Below are 22,608 nucleotides of genomic sequence, written 5' to 3' on the forward strand. Positions count from 1 at the left end.
TGCAGCGATCGGCATCGTTGTCGATATCGCTGCAGCGTCGCTTAGTGTGAAGGTACCTTTAGTTTTGCTTCAACCAAGATGGATCTGAGCTGTTTTTCTTCCACGTCAATGGAGAATTAATATGTGAGGGCAAGAAGTAGCTCATAAGTGGATAAAAAAGCAGAATTCTCTGATGAGAAATAGTACAATAAACCTTATATTTGCTTGTACTATTAATTTATGCAAAAGATGCTAAGATGACAGTCATCACTGAAGAAAATAATGCATAATTCGATGCTATACTGAGGTGCAAAACTGCAAACATGAAGAACAAAAACATCTCCGCAATGTGGCATTCAATGGAGCATTTAATTTTTTGTTTCAGAAATTGGGTCCATACAAATGTACAACATATGTGTGTTGCATTATGGCTTTGTATGGATGCCGTTGCATGAAGCCGTAAAATATTAAAGGGGTTTTCTGGGCACAACCTATTGATAACCTCTTTATAGGACAGGTGATCAATATAAGATACTGTAGGTGAGCAGTCGACACTCAGCACCCAGACCGAGTCACTTTTTTTATCCAGCGGCCCGCTGTATGTAAACACATAGAACTGAGCTGCAAAGCACAACTCTATTCAATGTGCAATGGCCGCTGCCAGGTACTGCCCAACAGCTATAACAATCTCTTTAACAGGAATCTGTCAGTAGGTTTTTGCTATGTAATCTGAGGGCAACATGAGGGGCTGAGACACTGATTTCAGCGATGTGTCACTTTATTAGGCTGTGTGCTGTTGTTTAAATGTAATGACTGTTTTATCAGCAGGAGATGATCACTGCCAGGATTGTGACACGACTGGTGCACCCAATAAACTAAAACATCCCCGGAATCAGGGTCTCTTTTCCTACATTATGCTGCTCTCAGATGAGATAGCGAAAAATGACAGATTTCCTTTAACAAAAATACACAAGTCTGGTGTTTGTGCTCTGCAAGGGCTCCATGCACGCCATGCACACCAAGGCTCCTGAATGTCATGTATTTATGTATGTATGTCTAAACTATACATGTTTTATGTACCTTTTTTAACAAAAGAAATGAAAACAATTATAACCAAAATTTAATAGGCATCTGATCTATAAACATGTGGGCATACCATTCATTTGTAAACAGCCATATAGGAATATCTTCAAATCACATAAGAAAACAACATTTGTATTTTCTAATATCTGCAAAATGTATAAATTGATAGAATTATGTGAATATACCTGCATTAATTAAGACAGTTAATTGCTTGCCTACTGAACAATGAAATCTCTGTAAGTAAACAGACTCTGTCCAAAAAAACCATTTCTTTTTATCAACAAAATACTCCACGAGTTTTGTACGCTGACAAAAACAAAATACCTGTCTTTGTTCTGTAAATAGCCTACATGTCTAGATCCCGTTAGCAAAAGGTGCATTTGTATCCAGGTTTAATGCTTCCTTCACCTCTGATGGTAAAGCATCGAAAAGATGGTCTTCAACCACCAGGCCACTTTTCTTGAGAAGGCGGCATTGAATGATTTGAGAAGGCAAGCGATCGAGGCAATTTCCCTTTAACTCTAGATGCGTGAGTTGTACTAGATGTCCTATCTTCTCTGGTAATGATGAGATGCAGTTCTGACCCAAGCATAAAGTTCTTAGTTTGATGCATTTGAACAGTGTCTTTGGCAAGATGTCCACTTTGTTCCCTGTAGCGTACAAGTACTGAAGATTCTGCAGTAAGCCTATCTCTAACGGAATTACGGAAATACAATTGTAGCTCACATCCAGGTGCCGTAGTTTTTGCAAGTGGAAGAGAGCTACGGGGAGCGTCTCGAGTTTGTTGTTCGATAAATAGAGAGATTCCAGATTTTTGACTTGTGATATAGACTGAGGAATGCTGACTATTTTATTGTGCCACAGCTTTAAGCAAGTCAGTCTTTTTAAGTGCTGAAAACTTATCACCTCTTCTATGGTACGGATGCTGTTGAGCTTAAGATCCAGCTCTTGCAGGTTGCTCAGACTGAATATAGCATGTGGAATTCTCTCTAATTCACAATTGTGGAGTTCCAACTCTGCTACGTTCATCATCTTCTTAAGGCTATTTAGGACAACCAGCTTGGTGCCATCATTGTGAATGACAAGCTTGGTTAGATGAGGAGCCACATCTGTGATATTCGATGGTATTTTGGTCAAATTGCTCTTCACGTAAAGAACCTTTAGATGTCGTAACTCTCTCAAAGACTCCAGTCCAATCATTTTATTGTTCTCTGAGTTTAAATTACCCATCAAATATAACTCCCGTAGAGTTTTCAGCAAATAGACCCAGGCAGGTATTTCAGCCACGTCAGTAAATTTCACATGCAGGCACTTTAAGTTGTCTCTTAGAAAGCTAAAAGCAGTCTGTTCGACCTTGGCAGGACAGTGGTAAAGATGCAGTTCTTGAAGAGCAGTCATTTGAGAAATTTTGGCAGGGATTTTAGCCTCTGGAATAAGTTCAAGTCTTAGAACCTCAAGATCAGTAAGCTCAAATACAGCATCGGGGACTCCGGAAAGCATGAAGAGGTGTAGCTCAAGTTTGTCTTGCGCGTTTCGAGAAATGTGCTGCCTAAGTTTTTCAAAAGTCCATTCATGGTTCAGACTGATCTCCCGTAGTTTATTTTCACTGACCTCAGATAAGAAGACACCAAAGCGCTTGGAGTATAACTGGTCATATTGGTCTACCATATGTAAAAGAAATGCAAAATCATTTTTAACATCAGGAATGTCGCTAAAACTACTCTCCTCTCTCACCTTTTCGAAGGAATATTCTTTCAGAGGTCGTCTAAAAAGCCAAAACAAAGTGTAAATACAAACAAGGCCATAAACACAAATCAGGGCTATGTAGCTGATGAGGAGCTTCTTTAGCATAAAAGCCATGTTATGAGTGCACTCGAATGCTGTATATCCTGTAAGGTGCTCTACATTGGGGAAACAGACATGCTTGAAAGTAATTGAAGCTACAAAAGTCAAAGTGTAACAAAGAATGAAAATAAATTTTACCGTCTTGACCACTGTTTGAACAGCATAAAGCTTGTAAATTAAATCACTGTCTTCGACGTGAGCACGAAATTTACGAACTTTTTCAAAAAGGGCTTTTGCTTGCTCCCCATCCTTTTTGTCCAAGATGGTCATTCCGGGCACCTCTCCTACCGGTTTGTCTGCTGAAAACTTCAAGCCCGATTTACTGATCATTGGAGTACTGGGGCTTGGACTTCCCTCTTCGCTGCTATTTGAGAAATGCTTTCGCAGAGATTGAGCACCGGTTAGTCTCTGTTTATTTTCTTCCGAGTCTTCACATGCCGTCTCGGACAGAGCTTTTGTTGTCCAAGGAGATTCGAAGCACTTGCCAAGGATGGAAACAAAATGTTCGATTTTTGAGCAGGTCTTTGGATATTTAAACCAGAAGTTGCTACTTACCATTAATATAATTGTATGTATAAGTGCAAGGTATGGGAAATATTTGGAGTACCATGGAAGTGCCACATGATAGCACATTTGGTTGATGAATATATACTGTTGGTAGTCTAGGTTGGTTTTTCTTCCTCCTGGGCTGCTTGCTTCTTTATTAAGACTCTGGATAGAAGGAGCTGGATTAATTAAAATATCTTTCTGTGTTTCCAAATGCGTCTCAAGTTTAACTTCAGGAGAGGAAGTCAGCCATTCTTTACTAGTCTCTGTAGTTGTAGTCTCTTCAATTTGAGAAGACCCTCGCGGGTTGCTCTGTCCATCTTTGCTTGCTGGAGTTGTTAAACAGACAGCGGATTCTAACTTTGGTAAGCAAACAACCTGATCTTTGGTTAGCTGCATGGTGCCGGCAAAGATGGCAACCATGAGCATAACCACTGCCAGATAATCCATGAACACGTCCCACCATGGCTTCAGAATTCGGTAAGTGGGCTGAATGTCATTAAGGGATGCAACTTCCGAAAGGGTGAACATTCCTAAAAAGAAAAAAAACATGCAAAGTTAATAAATTATTTTTGTTTTATTTTATTTACTTTTACCTTCCCACAATGGAGACATTAAATTTTAAATATGAGCAAATAAATACCACAGAAAATACAGAGTTTTATAGGACCAGCAAAGTGAATGAGATTTCTGAAATTTCAAGCACGTGATTCTTATTTTTTCCTTGCAGATTTGAACCTTCATATATTTTTCAAACCTGCACAGTATGTCAATTCTTATAGTGTTTTTCCCCAAAATGAATGGGAAAAAAATACAAGCGAAGACATATCAAAAATGTTACAAAAATGCACCTATTTTACACATTTTTCCTGACATCACTAAATCTGCTGCAAATACTAAATATGTGCACATACTTATAGAGAAAAATGCCCCATTCCCCACTTATCAATCACTGCTTCTGCCCCCACTGATCATTCACTCTCAAAGACTGCTCAAATCTGTCTACAGATCTGTCTTCAGTGAGGAATCAAATTACATCTGCTGTCTATAGAAGTTTATGGAGGCAAGGGTGAAACTGGAAAAAGAGAGTGAGCAAACAGTAAAAGAGGTCAATACAGCCTCTAGTTACTGGAGACTACAGATGGGAAAACTGCTATGCAAAGCAAGATACAAGTCATATAATGACCAGAAATAGTGTTATTCCTCATATACACACAGGATAGCTTATTCTGAGCAATCTTCAGAAAATGCAGTCACACTTTAACGTTTCACTTATATGTAATATTTTTCATCTTCAGTAAGTCATGTTCCAGATCATTTTTATGTCATGCAATACCATATCCATCTATTCTGTTTGCATAACACACAGGCGACAGCAGTGCTGTGCTTGTATACAAACCTTGGGTCACTAGTCATGGGCCTGCCATAAAAGAGCATAATACTAGCATAATAAATACTAAAAATAAAAATATAAAAATAATAAACACACTAATAGAGAATTCATAACTCAGGACTACTTATGTTCTAGGTCTTAAATCCCAGGGACCTTCACTATCGGGTGATATTGTTTGCTATGGATTATCTACACCTTATGTGCGGTCCCACGTTCATGAATATGGAAACAAAGGAAAAAATATCGCTGTTCCAAGGTCAGAGCTTAGAGATCACAGTTTAGTAGTGATTACTGTTACATGTTCGGCATATAATCCCAGTCTAGCTTCCCACTTTTGAGGTTTGTTTGTCCTTCATTTTCACTAAAGGTACCTTCACACGAAACGACTTTGTAACGATATCGCTAGCGATCCGTGACGTTGCAGCGTCCTCGCTAGCGATATCGTTTAGTTTGACACGCAGCAGCGATCAGGATCCTGCTGTGATGTCGCTGGTCGTTGAATAAAGTCCAGAACTTTATTTGGTCGTCCGATCGCCGTGTATCGTTGTGTTTGAAAGCAAAAGCAACGATACCAGCGATGTTTTACACTGGTAACCAGGGTAAACATCGGGTTACCAAGCGCAGGGCCACGCTTAGTAACCCGATGTTTACCCTGGTTACCAGCGTAAAAGTAAAAAAAAAAAAACAGCACATACTCACCTGCGCGTCCCCAGCGTCTGCTTCCTGACACTTACTGAGCGCCGGCCCTAAAGTGAAAGTAAAAGCACAGCGGTGACGTCACCGCTGTGCTGTTAGGGCCAGAGCTCAGTCAGTGTCAGGAAGCAGACGCCGGGGGACGCGCAGGTGAGTATGTACTGTTTGTTTTTTTTACTTTTACGCTGGTAACCAGGGTAAACATCGGGTTACTAAGCGCGGCCCTGCGCTTAGCAACCCGATGTTTACCCTGGTTACCCGGGGACCTCGGCATCGTTGGTCGCTGGAGAGCGGTCTGTGTGACAGCTCCCCAGCGTTCAAACAGCGACGCTGCAGCGATCGGCATCGTTGTCGCTATCGCTGCAGCGTCGCTTCGTGTGAAGGTACCTTTAGGCCTTATTTAGATGTCAGGGGTTTATTATGTACAAGAAAAATGGACCGAGTATCATCAGAGGTTCATCAGAGTTTGGTTAGAGTTTCATCGTTTTTTTTTTCACTGATGAGGTAGAAAACGTTTCTCACACTTCTCCTATCCATCAGTCAGTGGAAAACGTATGTGAAAAACTGACATGTGAATGAGGCCTAAGTCTAACATCTCTTTGACCTTGGCAGCATTTGCTAATTTTTGAAACTTTTATTTAAAATTTAGAGCCATTGGTGAGGGCTATGATAGAGCTTGTTCAGATGTCCGCATTTTTCATCAGTGCACTGTCCGTGTGCTCTACGAACTTCACAGTGATCCAGTAAAAACCTATGTGTCCGTGCACACTCGCAAATTTTCCCAAGGTACCGATGGTCCATATAACAATCGCAGAATTGACTAATCTGCCTATTTTGCAGACCAGACAAGTGAATGTCAATAGCAGCAGCTCCCGTGTTCATTCATTATGCAGATGAGAACACGGAGCCAATTTGTGTACAGGACTGGTCTGAGTTTTGGTATGGCGGCCTCGCGCAAAGTTTAGGGTTCAGTCACGCTTCATTTTTCTCGTACGAGTGCTAACCATGATTTTTCACAGATAGCACACATCGCTATGAAAGTCTATGGGACCGTTCACATGTCTATGATTTATTGCAGACTGAGTGGTTAGCGCAAAATCGCGGAGACATGTCCAATCTTGATTCGAGTGTTGGATCAAAATTGGCACTCGGACACCACTTATGTGCTGTCCTTTTTTCACAGACTGCTAAATTTGAAAAGATAAACTTTTTTCTTGTTTTTCGTCAGAGAAAGACTGATGACGTGCCGAACAAACTCACAGGCTTCATTCTCACAATGAGCTTTTGGTGCATTTTTGATGCTGCAGAATTTCGGCACCATTTCTGCACCTTTTATTTGAATTAGGTTACTTGCGTTTTTATCGCGTTTTTGACACTGCGATTTTTGTGTGTGTCATGCTTTTAATAAAGCTGCTTTGTTTTTGATACTTCCTATTTTTTTGTTTTAACAAAACGTTACTACTATACTTAGGAGTGGACTACAGGTGTTTCTGCAGCAGACACGCACTAAAACCGCATGTGCATTGTTTTGCAGCGGATTTTCCACATCCAATGTAATTCTATGGGGTAAATTTGTACAAACAACTCAGCGTACCCGCATGAGAAAGTGACATGTTGCAGATTTGAAAAATGTACCATAGGTCAGTTTACGCAGCATTAAAATGAGGCACAGTGGGCATGAGAGTTCGATAAATCCCATCCACTTACTTTGCTGGAACTGTGAGACTCTGTGTTTTAGACTCAGCAAAACTCACAGCGTCAAAAACGCACCAAAAGCTCATTGTAGGAACGTAGCCTTAAGGTTTTGCCAGTCTTTACTATCCGAGTTTGGTCGGAATTTCATCAGTTTTTCTTAGATAAAAAAAAACATAATATTGATGTAGGTTTCTAAAGCTTTTCATAATAAACAGTCCGTGAAAAACAGACAGCACATGGATGGCATCTGAGTGCTGTCTGACTTTTTTTCTTGGACCCATAGATTTGCATTGTTAAGATTGATCCATAACTTGGATCAAAATTGGAAATGCAAATATGCCGAGTCTGCAAAAAAATGCAACCAAGTGACCAGCACCAGTGGGCCAAATTGTGCGCTCTTCCAAGCTACTAGCAGAAGCAGCTTTATCTCGCCAGCATGGGACTGGAGTTGCTCAATCCGTTGCCCTGGTCAGGTTCCGAGTGGTACTAGCAGGCTGTATAGCATAGTGCCTGCTCGAAAAGGTCCCTCCTTGCCTATGTAACTGGCCTGACTGGGACTGCAAAGTGATCAGTTACGAGCAAAGAGCTGTACATCATAACATTTTAAATTAATCAGTTCTTGAGAATGGAGAGGATTAAGTTGCTTATTTTTACAAGTACTTTGCAATTTTTGCCCATTTAGAAACTCGAGACAAACCCTTTAAAGTTAATCTGAAATGAAACTTCATTTCTAAAGTCCTAGAATTGGTAAATACTTACCATTTACTATTTCTTCCTTCCCCATCCATCATGCTGACAGACACTTTTGGTGTAAATTTGCTATTTTCCACTATCTCTTACTTCTCAATTATATGAAGTAGGCATCAATTTCTTTTTTATTTACTGAGATAAAGGTAAATTCCGCACTAAAGTTTTTCTTTTTTTAATACTGTATCAGTTGAATGCATTCCTCCATAGATACTATTTAATGTGTTCGCAATTTCTATACATGTGCCTTAAAGAGGTAGTCCCATAAACATTTATCACACATTCAGAGAATAGGTAATTACCGTATATACTCGAGTATAAGCCGAGATTTTCAGCCCAAATTTTTGGGCTGAAAGTGCCCCTCTCGGCTTATACTCGAGTCATGATCGGTGGTGGGGTCGGCGGGTGAGGACTGTCATATACTCACCTAGTTCCGGCGTTCCTGGCGCTCCCCCTGCCCGTCCCACGGTCTCCGGGTGCCGCAGCCTCTTCCCCTGAGCGGTCACGTGGGACCGCTGATTAGAGAAATGAATAGGCGGCTCCACCTCCCATAGGGGCGGAGCCGCATAATTCATTTCTCTAATCAGCGGTGCCGGTGACCGCTGATAGAGGAAGAGGCTGCGGCACCGAAGACCAGCTGTCCGGGGGAAGGAGCGGGACGCCGGGAGCAGGTAAGTATGTCATATTTACCTTCCCTCGTTCCACACGCCGGGCGCCGCTCAGTCTTCCCGGCGTCTCTCCGCACTGACTGTGCAGGTCAGAGGGCGCGATGATGCATATAGTGTGCGCGCCGCCCTCTGCCTGATCAGTCAGTGCGGAGAGACGCCGGGAAGATGGCGCCGAGGAGCTGCAAGCAAGACAGGTGAGTATGTGTTTTTTTTTTTTTTTATTGCAGCAGCAATGGGGCAATAATGGACGGTGCAGAGCACTATATGGCACAGCTATGGGGCAACGGTGCAGAGCACTATATGGCACAGCTATGGGGCAACGGTGCAGAGCACTATATGGCACAGCTATGGGGCAACGGTGCAGAGCACTATATGGCACAGCTATGGGGCAACGGTGCAGAGCACTATATGGCACAGCTATGGGGCAACGGTGCAGAGCACTATATGGCACAGCTATAGGGCAACGGTGCAGAGCACTATATGGCACAGCTATGGGGCAACGGTGCAGAGCATTATATATATGGCACAGGTATGGGGCAACGGTGCAGAGCACTATATGGCACAGCTATGGGGCAACGGTGCAGAGCATATATGGCACAGCTATGGGGCAATGGTGCAGAGCACTATATATATGGCACAAGTATGGGGCAACGGTGCAGAGCACTATATGGCACAGCTATGGGGCAACGGTGCAGAGCATTATATATATGGCACAGCTATGGGGCAACGGTGCAGAGCATATATGGCACAGCTATGGGGCAACGGTGCAGAGCACTATATATATGGCACAGCTATGGGGCAATGGTGCAGAGCCAGGGGCGGACCTACCGCCGGTTCAACCGGTGCAGCCGCACCGGGGCCCGGAGGTGGAGGGGGGCCCTTGCAGGCAGGGACATACAGGGGCCCGGCTTTGTGCTGCTGCAGTAGATCGGTGCACGGGTGCAGGCCCCGCACTGTATTAGCAGTGTACAAGTGCCGGCCGGCATTCTCCTATTGCAGACACAGCAGGAGCCTGTGTGTCTGCTGATCTGACGTCACCTGCGCGCCGGAGAGGAGAGATGAAGTTAGTAGAAAGCCATGGGGTCCCGGCAGGAGGTATGTGACGGGCTTCATCTCACTCCTGCTTTCTTATCTGCTTCCTGTAGAGGATCTCTCTCTACTGTGAGATTTATTGCACCACCTTAAGTTTACATACAGATAAGGTCCCGGCTCCAGCGTCACCCGATCTGCATGTAAGCTGAAGCTGCAGCAATAAGTCACAGTGATCCTCACCCTGCACTGTGTGACCCTGAGCCCGGCTCCAGGACATCCCACATTATATATCAGATATATATTTGTACTATGTGCACATATATAGTGTTATGTGCACTGAGCACTGACCAGGCTGCAGGAACTCACATTATAATATACAGTAGTATATTATAATGTGACTTCCTGCAGCCTGGTCAGTGCTCAGTGCACATAACACTATATATGTGCACATAGTACAGTGCACAGTATATACAGTATGGAGCATCATGTGCGGTCAATATACAGTATGGACCATCATGTGCGGTCAATATACAGCATGGAGCATCATGTGCGGTCAATATACAGTATGGAGCATTATCTGCGGTCATTATACAGTATGGAGCATCATGTGCGGCCATTATACAGTATGGAGCATTATCTGCGGTCATTATACAGTATGGAGCATTATCTGCGGTCATTATACAGTATGGAGCATCATGTGCGGTCAATATACAGCATGGAGCATCATGTGGGGTCATTATACAGTATGGAGCATTATCTGCGGTCATTATACAGTATGGAGCATCATGTGGGGTCATTATACAGTATGGAGCATCATGTGCGGGCAATATACAGTATGGAGCATCATGTGCGGTCAATATACAGTATGGAGCATCATGTGCGGTCATTATACAGTATGGAGCATTATCTGCGGTCATTATACAGTATGGAGCATCATGTGCGGTCATTATACAGTATGGAGCATCATGTGCGGTCATTATACAGTATGGAGCATCATGTGCGGTCAATATATAGTATGGAGCATCATGTGTGGTCATTATACAGTATGGAGCATCATGTGCGGTCAATATACAGCATGGAGCATCATGTGCGGTCATTATACAGTATGGAACATTATCTGCGGTCATTATACAGTATGGAGCATCATCTGCGGTCATTATACAGTATGGAGCGTCATGTGCGGTCATTATACAGTATGGAGCATCATGTGGGGTCATTATACAGTATGGAGCATCATGTGCGGTCAATACAGTATGGAGCATCACGTGTGGTCATTATACAGTATGGAGCATCATGTGCGGTCAATATACAGCATGGAGCATCATGTGCGGTCATTATACAGTATGGAGCATTATCTGCGGTCATTATTCAGTATGGAGCATCATGTGCGGTCATTATACAGTATGGAGCGTCATGTGCGGTCAATATACAGCATGGAGCATCATGTGGGGTCATTATACAGTATGGAGCATTATCTGCGGTCATTATACAGTATGGAGCATCATGTGCAGTCATTATACAGTATGGAGCATCATGTGGGGTCATTATACAGTATGGAGCGTCATGTGCGGTCATTATACAGTATGGAGCATCATGTGGGGTCATTATACAGAATGGAGCATCATGTGCGGTCAATATACAGTATGGAGCATCACGTGTGGTCATTATACAGTATGGAGCATCATGTGCGGTCAATATACAGCATGGAGCATCATGTGCGGTCATTATACAGTATGGAGCATTATCTGCGGTCATACAGTATGGAGCATCATGTGGGGTCATTATACAGTATGGAGCATCATGTGCGGTCAATATACAGTATGGAGCATCACGTGTGGTCATTATACAGTATGAAGCATCATGTGCAGTCAATATACATTATGGAGCATCATGTGCGGTCATTATACAGTATGGAGCATTATCTGCGGTCATTATACAGTATGGAGCATCATGTGCGGTCATTATACAGTATGGAGCATCATGTGGGGTCATTATACAGTATGGAGCATCATGTGCGGTCAATATACAGTATGGAGCATCACATGCGGTCATTATACAGTATGGAGCATCATGTGCGGTCAATATACAGCATGGAGCATCATATGCGGTCATTATACAGTATGGAGCATTATCTGCGGTCATTATACAGTATGGAGCATCATCTGCGGTCATTATACAGTATGGAGCGTCATGTGCGGTCAATATACAGCATGGAGCATCATGTGGGATCATTATACAGTATGGAGCATTATCTGCGGTCATTATACAGTATGGAGCATCATCTGCGGTCATTATACAGTATGGAGCGTCATGTGCGGTCATTATACAGTATTGACCATCATATGGGGCCATTATACAGTATGGAGCACTGTGTGGCCATATTTTTTTGTATATAATTATTCTTTATGAAAGTGTGATCAGCAGTGCTACATGGGTGTGGTTGGGACGTGCATATGGGTGTGACTAGTTATGAATGGGTGTGGCCAGAGGCGTGGCCTAAAATTTGCCGCGGCGCGCGTTGCGCGCCGCAAGCTTTACCCCTTTTTCCCATCTTCAAAATTTGGGATGTATGATGCTGGGCAGGGAGGGGGGCCCAGACACATTTCTTGCACAGGGGCCCAAAGCTGTCAGTGTCCGCCACTGTGCAGAGCATTATATATATGGCACAGCTATCTATGGGGCAACGGTATGGAGCATTATATATGGCACAGCTTTATGTGGAGCATCTATGGGGCCATAATGAACGGTATGGAGTATCTATTTTGAATTTTTAAATTCACCGGTACCTGCTGCATTTTCCACCCTAGGCTTATACTCGAGTCAATAAGTTTTCCCAGTTTTTGTGGCAAAATTAGGGGGGTCGGCTTATACTCGGGTCGGCTTATACTCGAGTATATATGGTACTTTATGACCGCTGGGGTGTTCTGACTTCCTAAAATAAAGCAAGCTATTCTCTAAAATAATAAAAATTGAAAACACAGTATTTGCACTGGTAAAATTTGCATTTCTTGTTTATTTCGGGAAGTTGCAAGACAAATACATTGCAGAGCTTTACTAGACACATGAGAGCAAATCTGTTTAATTCGAGGAAAAAAATATGGAAGCGTTGAACGTATCACTACCGAGATATTGTCTGACAGGAGGACCAGGGAATAGCGCTGTCTTTGTCACCAAGAGAAATCAAGGTGCAGAAATTTCTGGTTGCTTGTAGGTAAAAGAATGTTTATTCAAACTGATAAAAAGTATATACACAACGCGTTTCAGATGTTTGCAGCCTTCTTCATGTGTATTGTCTGTTACATGTAGTTTAAGGGAAACTGGGGGACAATATTTGTGGGATCTGTATAATCAGATATTAAAATATTGTAATTTTTTTTCTCTGTTTGAAATAAATGTAATTAAGAAGTTACTCTTTATTCTTACTTACTTGGGATTTGCTTTACTGTAGAGTTTAATTACACTGTTCAATATATTTTCAACAGTTGTCAGGTGCAGTTATGAAGCAAGCCTTTTCTTGATGATTTTGACCTCCTGAATTCAAATCTGACAAAAGGAGTTTTCCTTCTACTGCTACATATAATTAATGCATAAAAGTTTCAGTACTTTGAAACATTATTATATTTGCAAATGTAAAGATGCAGAATATTTTCTTATGTCAGTTTTCTGATATTTACTTAGAGGAAACTTAGCAACAATAACTAAAGCATGTCTAAACACTATTGCGAATTATAAACAGTTACAGAAAATTCACTACAAAATTTGGCCCTCATTCAGTGACAACTCCTTTTGCTTGTCTCTTGTACTTCTGGATCAGATCATTTCTTACAATGGTACAACTGTAAACTGCAAGCATTTTCCTTGGTATATTTTTTCCATAGGAGCAATATCTTGGTGAGCTCTTCCACTAACTCTTCATAGTTATCTGCTCTTGACTTTCCCAAAAAATTAGTTACCACTAATGTGAATGCTACCTATGCAGCCTTTTCCTTGCCCTGCAATAAAGGGAGAAACTTCTCATCTTGAAGAAGCTTACGAATCTGAGGTCCAATAAAGAATTTGAAGACAAACACAGATTCCTTCCTTTATCTTTTGCTTCACTCAACCTTGGACATTTATCAATGAGATACTTGAATGTTTTTGCATTTTTATTCATTGTCTTTTCAAAGATCTTCATTACGTCCAAACTTGATATGCAATGGTGGTAACAAAACCTTATGTGGGCCAACAAGTGGTGGATGCAGGACAGTTTTACTCCCTGGCTGAAATGAATGATGGGGCCAGTCTCTTTTATTGTAGTGATATTCTCTTGCACGACTATCCCACTCACACAGAAAGTAGCAGTACTTTGTGTATCCACCCTGGAGACCAAGTAAGAGGGCAACCTCCTGTAAGTCATCACAGAAGAGCCAGAAATGTTGGTCATAGTTCAGGCACCTCAACAGCTGTTTCATGTTGTCATAAGTTTCTTTCATGTGGACTGCATAACCAACTGGAATTGAAGGTAGCACATTTCCATTATGTAGCTAGATGAATTTTAGGCTTGTTTTGGACAAATCGATGAAGAGCCTTCATTACTCTGGATTATGACTCATCCTCAAAGCTTCCATTAAACTGTTGATGTTGCTGCATGCCACAAGATCGCCCTCCATAAAGAATTATTAGACAAGATCTTTATCATGATTGTGGGACAAAGAAATCCAAACATCGCTCACTAGAAGATTCCACTGCTGTAGCCTGGAACTGAAGAGCTTAACCTTCCTCTTGGGCAAATGCAAAGTTCTAACAAAATCGTTCAGTTCACTTTATGTTACAAGGTGTGGTTCAGTTGAGGTTGATGACAGTCACTTGCCTCGACTGAAAAAGTTTCTGGTGCTTTTGAAACCGGCAGTTGTTCTTCTGTATGTGGTAATGGGCATAATGCAGATGAGATGTTTGGATACTGTAAAGTCCACTTCCTTGAAACTCCTTTCCTAAAGGGAGGCATCATTCAGAAATAGCAATTGGTAGTTTGATGGGTTGGCTCTCTCCAGATCATTGGGACTGCAAAAAGCATAGATTTACTCCTCCCAAGCAATCACTGGGTAAGATGTGATGCACATCTATTGCAGCATATGTGTGGAGTCCAACTCTTGTCCTGATCTCATATTGTGCAGCCAAAATAGGTTTTCCTCATCATGGTTGCCAAGTTTTGCCTTTGTGACCCAAAAGTGACTTATCTGCATATGTACCAAAAACTATCCGCTTTGTTATCTGAAAAAACATATACAAACATCTCAATATGCTAAGAAACTAAGCCAAGAAATCCTAAAACTGTATACTTTACAAAGAGAGCATTTCTAAAAGTAGGTTATGAAGCTGTAACAAGGATTTCATCATCGGAGCTGAGCTAGCTTTATTTGATTGCTCACCCTAAAATAATAGAATACGGAAGGCTCAATAGACAATAGATGATGTAACTGACAAGCTACTATCAATGCAATAATGATAATCTACTATATAATTGTCTAAGGGTCACTTCCGTCTGTCCTTCTGTCTGTCTGTCATGGATATTCATTGGTCGCAGCCTCTGTCTGTCATAGAAATCCAAGTCGCTGATTGGTCGCGGCAAAACAGCCACGACCAATCAGCGACGGGCACAGTCCGGCGGCAAAATGGCAGCTCCTTCCTCCCCGCAGTCAGTGCCACTGCCCGCTCCATAATCCCCTCCAGTCAGCGCTCATACAGGGTTAATAGCAGCGCTAATGGGCCGCGTTATGCCGCGGTGTAACGCACTCCGTTATCGCTGCTAATAACCCTGTGTGACCAACTTTTTACTATTGATGCTGCCTATGCGGCATCAATAGTAAAAAGATCTAATGTTAAAAATAATAAAAAAAAATTGAGTTATATACTCACTGTCCGTCGGCCCCCGCATCCAAAACAGGCCTTTCCCGTTCCTCGCGACGCTCCGGTGACCGCTCCATGCATTGCGATCTCGCGATATGATGACGTAGCGGTCTCGCGAGACCGCTACGTCATCATCTCGCGAGACCGCAATGCACTCTTGAGACCGGAGCGCGCGAGGAGCGTCGGTAACCGCTTCACCTGGATCCGGGGGCCAACGGAAGGTGAGTATATAACAATTTTTTATTTTAATTTTTTTAACAGGGATATGATGCCCACATTGCTATATACTACGTGGGCTGGGCGATATACTGCGTGGGCTGTGCGATATACTGTGTGGGCTTAGGGGTCTAGCTAGCGACCTACTCATCAGGCCATGGGTCTGGACAAAATGAGCATCCACCAAATTGACTCCTGCTCCACTGTCCACAAGCACCGGAACATTCTCAGTTACCCCACCAACAACCACCTCAGCAGGTAAGGTACACTGAGACGAGAAAATGGAGGAAATATACACTCCCTGGTCGCTTCCTTCCACACAACCAGGGGGACGCGGCTTTTTAGATGGAACAGGAATTTTAGCGCAAGCTGCGCAGACATTGATAAAATGACCAGTCTGCCCACAGTAAAAACATGCCCCCACACCACGGCGAACCCCAGACAACCCAGTTTGGGAACCAACTCCTCCCACCTGCATGGGTTCATCCGCCTGGTCAGGTGTGTCCTCCTCCCTAGCAAGGACTACCGGGGGCACATTTGGTGTATGCCTCTCCCTCAAGCGTCTACCCACCCGGATGGAAAGGGACATGGCGGCCTCCAACGACTTGGGGGCGGCGTACTGTACCAGAGTATCTTGCAACCTAGGGGACAGACCCTGCACAAAATGGCTCCTAAGGGCCGGGTCATTCCACTGTGTGTCAGTGGCCCACCTCCTGAACTCTGAACAGTAGTCCTCCGCCAGCTGGCCCCCTGCTTGATCTTACGGAGTCGGGATTCCGCCAAGGAGACGCCGTCCGGGTCACCATATACCAGCGCCAGAGCTGCAAAAAAACTCGTCCACTGACCGTAGAGATGGTGAAGCGGTCGGCAGGGAGAAGGCCCAGGATTGGGGATCACCTTTAAGAAGGGAAACGATGATTCCCACCCGTTGTTCCTCACTCCCTGATGAACGAGGGCGGAGCCTGAAGTATAACTTGCAGGCCTCCTTAAAAACCAAAAATGTATCTCTCCCTCCAGAAAACCTGTGAGGGAGAGATATCTTGGGTTCTGGTAGAGCCTGTACCTGAGCCGAGGCCCAGAACCCCAACAACTGCTGCAGCTGCTGCACCACCTCACCACGCAGATCCTTGAGGTCAGTGGTGAGAGTATGGAGCAGTTGGGCAAAGGCCTGTATTTGAGCCATGGCTCACCAGAAAAAATGTGACGGTCGGTGTTAATGTCACGGAGTGACTGACCCAGTATAAAACGACCCAACCGTAGGTCTGTCACGAACAACACAACACACAAGGGAACACGGGGACACAATTACAACGGTGGGCCCTGTCGATAGGGACTGGGGGAATGGGCACCTCCTGCACTGGCCTGGAGATGTGCCCTGATCTTGCTACCGTCCCTATACGGGTTCTTTCAACCCGTCGCCGACCAGCATACCTAGTCCCTCACTTGCCCTGCACCTATCCCTAACTAGGGAACTGGCAGGTGAGAGCACTGGTCCCACTGCTGCACTAATACAACACGGGGTAAGGAAATACAGACAAGGTAAAGGAAAACAACACTTAGCTTAATGCTGCAAGGCACAGCACAGCAAGAAGAAACACCAGATTCACTGGACACAGCAGTAGAACAACAGTTCCCAGCAAGCCCCTACTCCCAGCTTGGTCGCTGAAGAATGAACACCGACAGTCAGCTGATGAACCAGGTGACCTCTTAAAGGATGGAGGGAGTGGTCACCACAAACATCAGCTGACCCAGCAGCAATGCAATAACTCCAGCGACCACCGGGGGGGGGGGGGGAAACTGCATTAACCCCCAATGACCAGAAAGGAAAAAAGGTCTTAAACTGAGGCAAACCAGATCTGCCACAAATCCAAAATTGGATCGTGACATATGTGGCCTGTGCAATATACTACGTGGCCTGTGCAATATGCTATGTGGGCTGTGCAATATACTACTACGTGGCTGTGCTATATACTATGTGGCTGTGCAATATACTACGTGGCTGTGCAATATACTACGTGGCTGCTATTTACTACGTAGGCTGTGCTATATACTACGTGGCTGTGCTATATACTACGCGGCTGTGCTATATACTACGTGGCTGTGCAATATACTATGTGGGCTGTGCAATATACTACATGGCTGTGCTATATACTACGTGGCCTGTGTTATACACTACGTGGCCTGTGCTATATACTGCGTGCGTGGGCTGTTATATACTACGTGGCTGTGTTATATGCTATGTGTAACAACTCTGCTGGCATCACGGCATGGCCTCTCATCTCTCACACTATTTTACCCACTGCTCTAGGCCATGATGTGGTTTCTGTTTCATGCCAGCTGCATATTCTGTGTCTCTGCTCTCTGCATGCTTCCTGGCTGTTGTGTATAGGGGGGCGGCACCTAAACTCTCTGGTTCTTATAGAAATCAGGTGCATCTGTCTAATCTGTTCCTCACCAATTGCCAGGAGGCCTCCAGTATTTAGTGCAGCTCCACCCAGTGGACTGGGCCTGTGCAATGGGTTAGCTCAGTTTGTGTTTAGCTTCTGAGTTTGCCAGGCCTTGCTCTGTGTTACTCCCTCTCTGGAGGCTTTACTCTGTATTCTTGCCTTGATCTTGTAGTCCACCCTCCAGGAGGCAGAATATCCTGGCCCCTGTGTCTTTGTCCTTGTTTCTTGTCTTGTTCCATTTCCTTGTCTGAACTTAGTCTTATCTCGGTCTCCTTGTCTGTGGCTTCCTTCCCTGTTGTGTCTTTCCTCGTGTTCTCAGTCTGCTTACACTCCGCACTCTTGCGGCTCTGCCTGCTGTGTACCTTTGTGGCTTTACCTCTGCTCCGCACTCCTGCGGTTCTGCTCCTTTCTACTCTGCTTATCTTCTGCTGCTGCAGAAACCTCTTGCTGCAGAAACCTCTTGCTGCAGCTCCTCTCCACATTCCTTATGGCTCCGCTCTGCTTAGCTTCTGCAGCTGCAGTAATCTCTTGCTGCAGCTCCTCTCTACATTCCTTGTGGCTCCGCTCTGCTTAGCTTCTGCTGCTGCAGTAATCTCTTGCTGCAGCTCTTCTCCATATTCCTTGTGGTTCTGCTCTGCTTAGCTTTTATTGCTGTGCTATCTCTTGCTGCTCTACCGCTCCTATCCGCAACCTTGCGGTTCTCTTCTTGTCTGAACAGGTCCCAACCTGTTCCTTTTTTCTCCTTTCCTTCTGGCTTGTTTCCGTACCTGCATCTCCTGTGTGAACAGGTCCCAGCCTGTTCCTTCATACCTCATTCCTTTCTGCTTGTTTCCTTTCCTGCACCTCCTGTGTGAACAGGTCTCTACCTGTTCCTCCATACTTCATATCCGTTCCTGCACCTCCAGTATGAACAGGTCCCTACCTGTTCCTCCATACTACATATCCGTTCCTGCACCTCCTGTGTGAACAGGTCCCTGCCTTTTCCTCCATACTACATATCCGTACCTGCGCCTCCAGTGTGAACAGGTCCCTACCTGTTCCTTCATACACATCAACCAGCCTTGTGTTCTCTGCCGTGTCTCTGCCAGCCCTGTGTCTCAGCCGTGCCAGCCTACTCATCTGAGTTTCAGCCGTGCTCTTCTGCCAGTCCTGCCTGATGCCCGCACCAATCCTGGTGTTCCTGTCTCCCAAGTGGGATCAGCAGCCACAGCCAGACATTACCCTGGAATAGCACCTGGCAGCTGCCTGCTGCACAAGCCTGACCTCACCATCAGAGGCTCCAGTGAAAACCCAGGCAGCTGTCATAGTAACGCCCCTTCCAGGGTAGTCTGGTTTGTGGCACAGTGGGGCCACAAACCCCCCGAGCTCACGCCCACCAGTCAGGGCGGGAGCGTGACACTATGTGGGCTGTTATACACTCCGTGGGCTGTGCTATATACTATGTGGCTGTGCTATATACTCCGTGGGCTGTGCTATATGCTACGTGGCTGTGCTATATACTACGTGGCTGTGCTATTTACTACGTGGGCTGTTATATACTACGTGGCTCTGCTATATACTATGTGGCCGGCTGCGAACAATCAGCGACACGCGCAGTCCGGCCGCGAATTGGCGCGGGATTTGAACCACGCTTTGCTAATTGGTCGCAGCCAGCTGAATCCTGTGTATTCAATGTATTATTCTAAAATCTTCATAAATAAACTAGATACATATTCTAGAATACCCGATGCGTTAGAATCGGGCTACCAACTAGTGAAATAATAAAGATGCAATTTTTCGATAAGCCTGCATCAAAAGTGTCATAAGTAATTAGAACCTCCTCTGGATCTTGAACATTAGAGCCAGTCAGCAAATTTAAGCATCTTATTTGTTTTCAGCACCACAAAATTAGTCATGTTGAATTGTTTTAATCTCTGAACCAATTTGGCTGTAGAACAGTGTATCCATTGCTTTGTTATTCCCTTAGTATGGTTTAGGCACATCATAATAGGCAGTGCCACATTTGGGATCCGTAAGCCTACCTCTACATAAGCTCATGTTATAGCGCTATACTTTTTTTTACATGGTGGCCATTCATCTGAATGGCTCTAATGTAATATTACATTTTGTCCGGTGGCTACCAAAAAAAGACAAAGTGTATGCTGACAAATTTGGGATCACCACACTGAATCCAAGTTCAAACAAATAACATCTTTATTTAGGAAAACATCACACAAAGACATAAAAACATGCTTAAAAACACCCCCTAAAAAATGTGACCTGGGGTAACGGGTCCATACAAGTAGTAAATGAATGTTATAACATAACACATAGCCTTAAACAACCAATATATAGATCATAAAAACCATAGTGACCAGCATGTGGGCGTTATATGGTGCTATATAATACCACAAACCAAATGGTACACCCTCAATGTTCTGTGCCCCACAGCAAGAAATCAAAAAATAGGGTGGCACATAATGCACCTAAAGGCATACTGAACACAGCATGGATAACCAAACCCTAAAGTTCAGGTCCCCTGTATGCTCTATCAACTCACCCTGCCTAGCACCCGGGTGGTAAAAGGGCTCCTAGCAGCGCTGGTTATGTAGATTTATGACAGGCTATGTCATAGTTGTGACCCACGCGTATCGACGCCCGCAGCGTCTTCCTCAAGGTCAGTATCAGTTTTTTGGTTGCTACTATATGTGGTATGCAGGTGGTGATCCCCCCAGTGCTTATTTGATATGCAGATGGTGCCCGCTCACCAAGTGTTATTTTGTCCGGTGGCTGCTGCAGAGGAAATGCCAGGCTGGTGAGCTGAGTTTCCACTGTTGACCTTGTGGCTGCACCTTAAAAGGTGAAACATCTTTCCATAGAAGTTTGAAACCAAATGTGACAGATTTATTGCAGAATTTTCCAATACTGTTTCATTAGCATGGGGCAAATTACCTTGTATAAATCAATTTTTAGTTACTATACAACTTCGATTTGTCTTTTCCTCATCTAATGCAGTCTACTTTACATACAATTTATGACAATTAAATTGTGCCCAAACCCTGAGCAGCTTCTCAATGTACAAAAGTCCCAGTTCATAGCAATGTGCAGTGTCGCTGTGCCGCTGTAATTTCTTATAACAAGTATTAATCCCTGCTTGTAATGGACTTAAATTAGCAGACCACCACAGGTCAAATATAAAATGCACGAGATCTTGAAATAAGCAGACGCTCTAATCTACTTCTGCTAAGCTGAGATTAGCGTGAGGCATTAAAACTGGAGAATATAAAAAGAAACCATTAATAGTTTTCAACGTTCCTACAGGCAAAATAACATATGGATTCCAACCAATTACCGTATTTTTCGCATTGTAAGACGTACTTTTTTCCCAAAATTTTTTTGGGGGAAATGGGGGTGCATCTTACAATGCGGATATACCGCTTACCGGTACCATTGCAGGCTGGGATGAGGGGGTGTCCGCCGCTGCCCAGGGTGATGCTGACATCTCCGATGCTGTGGGGGGCTCTGCCGACATTTTGTGAAAGGCCAGAGCCCCCCGGCAGTTCGTCCGTGCTTTCCTGTGTGGTGGACTTCGGGAAAATGGCAGCCGGGAGGTGGCGCATGCGCAGATGGAGATCTCGGGAGATGAGATTTCAGCGCTGAGATCTCATCTCTCGAGATCTCCATCTGCGCATGCGCTGCCTCCCGGCGACCATTTTCCAGAAGTCCACCGCATAGGAAAGCATGGACGAACTGCCGGCGGGCTCTGGCCTTTCACAAAATGTTGGCAGAGCCCCCCCAGGACCGGAGATGCCAGCATCACCGGAGACACCCCCACAAAACACAGGAGCCCCCTCGCATCACAAAAGCCATCCCGCAGCACAGGAACCGCCCACACCACAGGACACCTGCACACCCCCTCATAGCAGCCTGCAGCGATGCTCCACTCCTGCCTCCTCCAGCAGCGACCCTGGGACAAGCTTCACCGCAGCCACCACTCACGGTAAGCAATAAAATAAAACTCATGGATTATAAGAAGCACCACCATTTTATTAAAAAAAAAAGTTTTTTTCCTATTTTTCTCTTCAAAATTCGGGGTGCGTCTTATGATCTGGAGCGTCTTACAAAGCGAAAAATACGGTACTCAAAGGTTGATGAAAAGACACTATTGAACATTAACATTTCTGTTCAATTTGTACAAAAACTCATGAGAAAGACCAAGAAAAGTTGTAGGTCAAGCCCCTGCGCCCCAGGATTCTCATTCTACTGAACCAAACTATCTCTTTATCATTTTATTGTGATGTAAGATTCTGGTGAATTGCACGGGTCTTGGTTTTGCAGCCTAAATATGGATATTAAAATTTGGCTGCATTACAGCCGAATTAAATCTGCCCAATTAGGG

At 44.2% G+C, this 22,608-nt stretch overlaps 1 protein-coding gene across 1 annotated transcript in view; it reads right to left on the reverse strand.

Annotated features, from left to right (window-relative positions):
• Window positions 1-1,086: 1,086 nt before the first annotated feature.
• Window positions 1,087-22,608, reverse strand: part of LRRC8D (leucine rich repeat containing 8 VRAC subunit D) — an 86,699-nt gene continuing 65,177 nt past the window's right edge. The window contains exon 2 of the mRNA XM_077277714.1: window positions 1,087-3,986. Coding sequence (XP_077133829.1) covers window positions 1,417-3,984 — 2,568 coding nt within the window. The 5' untranslated portion in view covers window positions 3,985-3,986 and the 3' untranslated portion in view covers window positions 1,087-1,416. The remainder of the gene's footprint in view (window positions 3,987-22,608) is intronic.

Source organism: Ranitomeya variabilis, chromosome 8 (genome assembly GCF_051348905.1).
Source record: "Ranitomeya variabilis isolate aRanVar5 chromosome 8, aRanVar5.hap1, whole genome shotgun sequence".
Lineage (NCBI taxonomy): Eukaryota > Metazoa > Chordata > Amphibia > Anura > Dendrobatidae > Ranitomeya > Ranitomeya variabilis.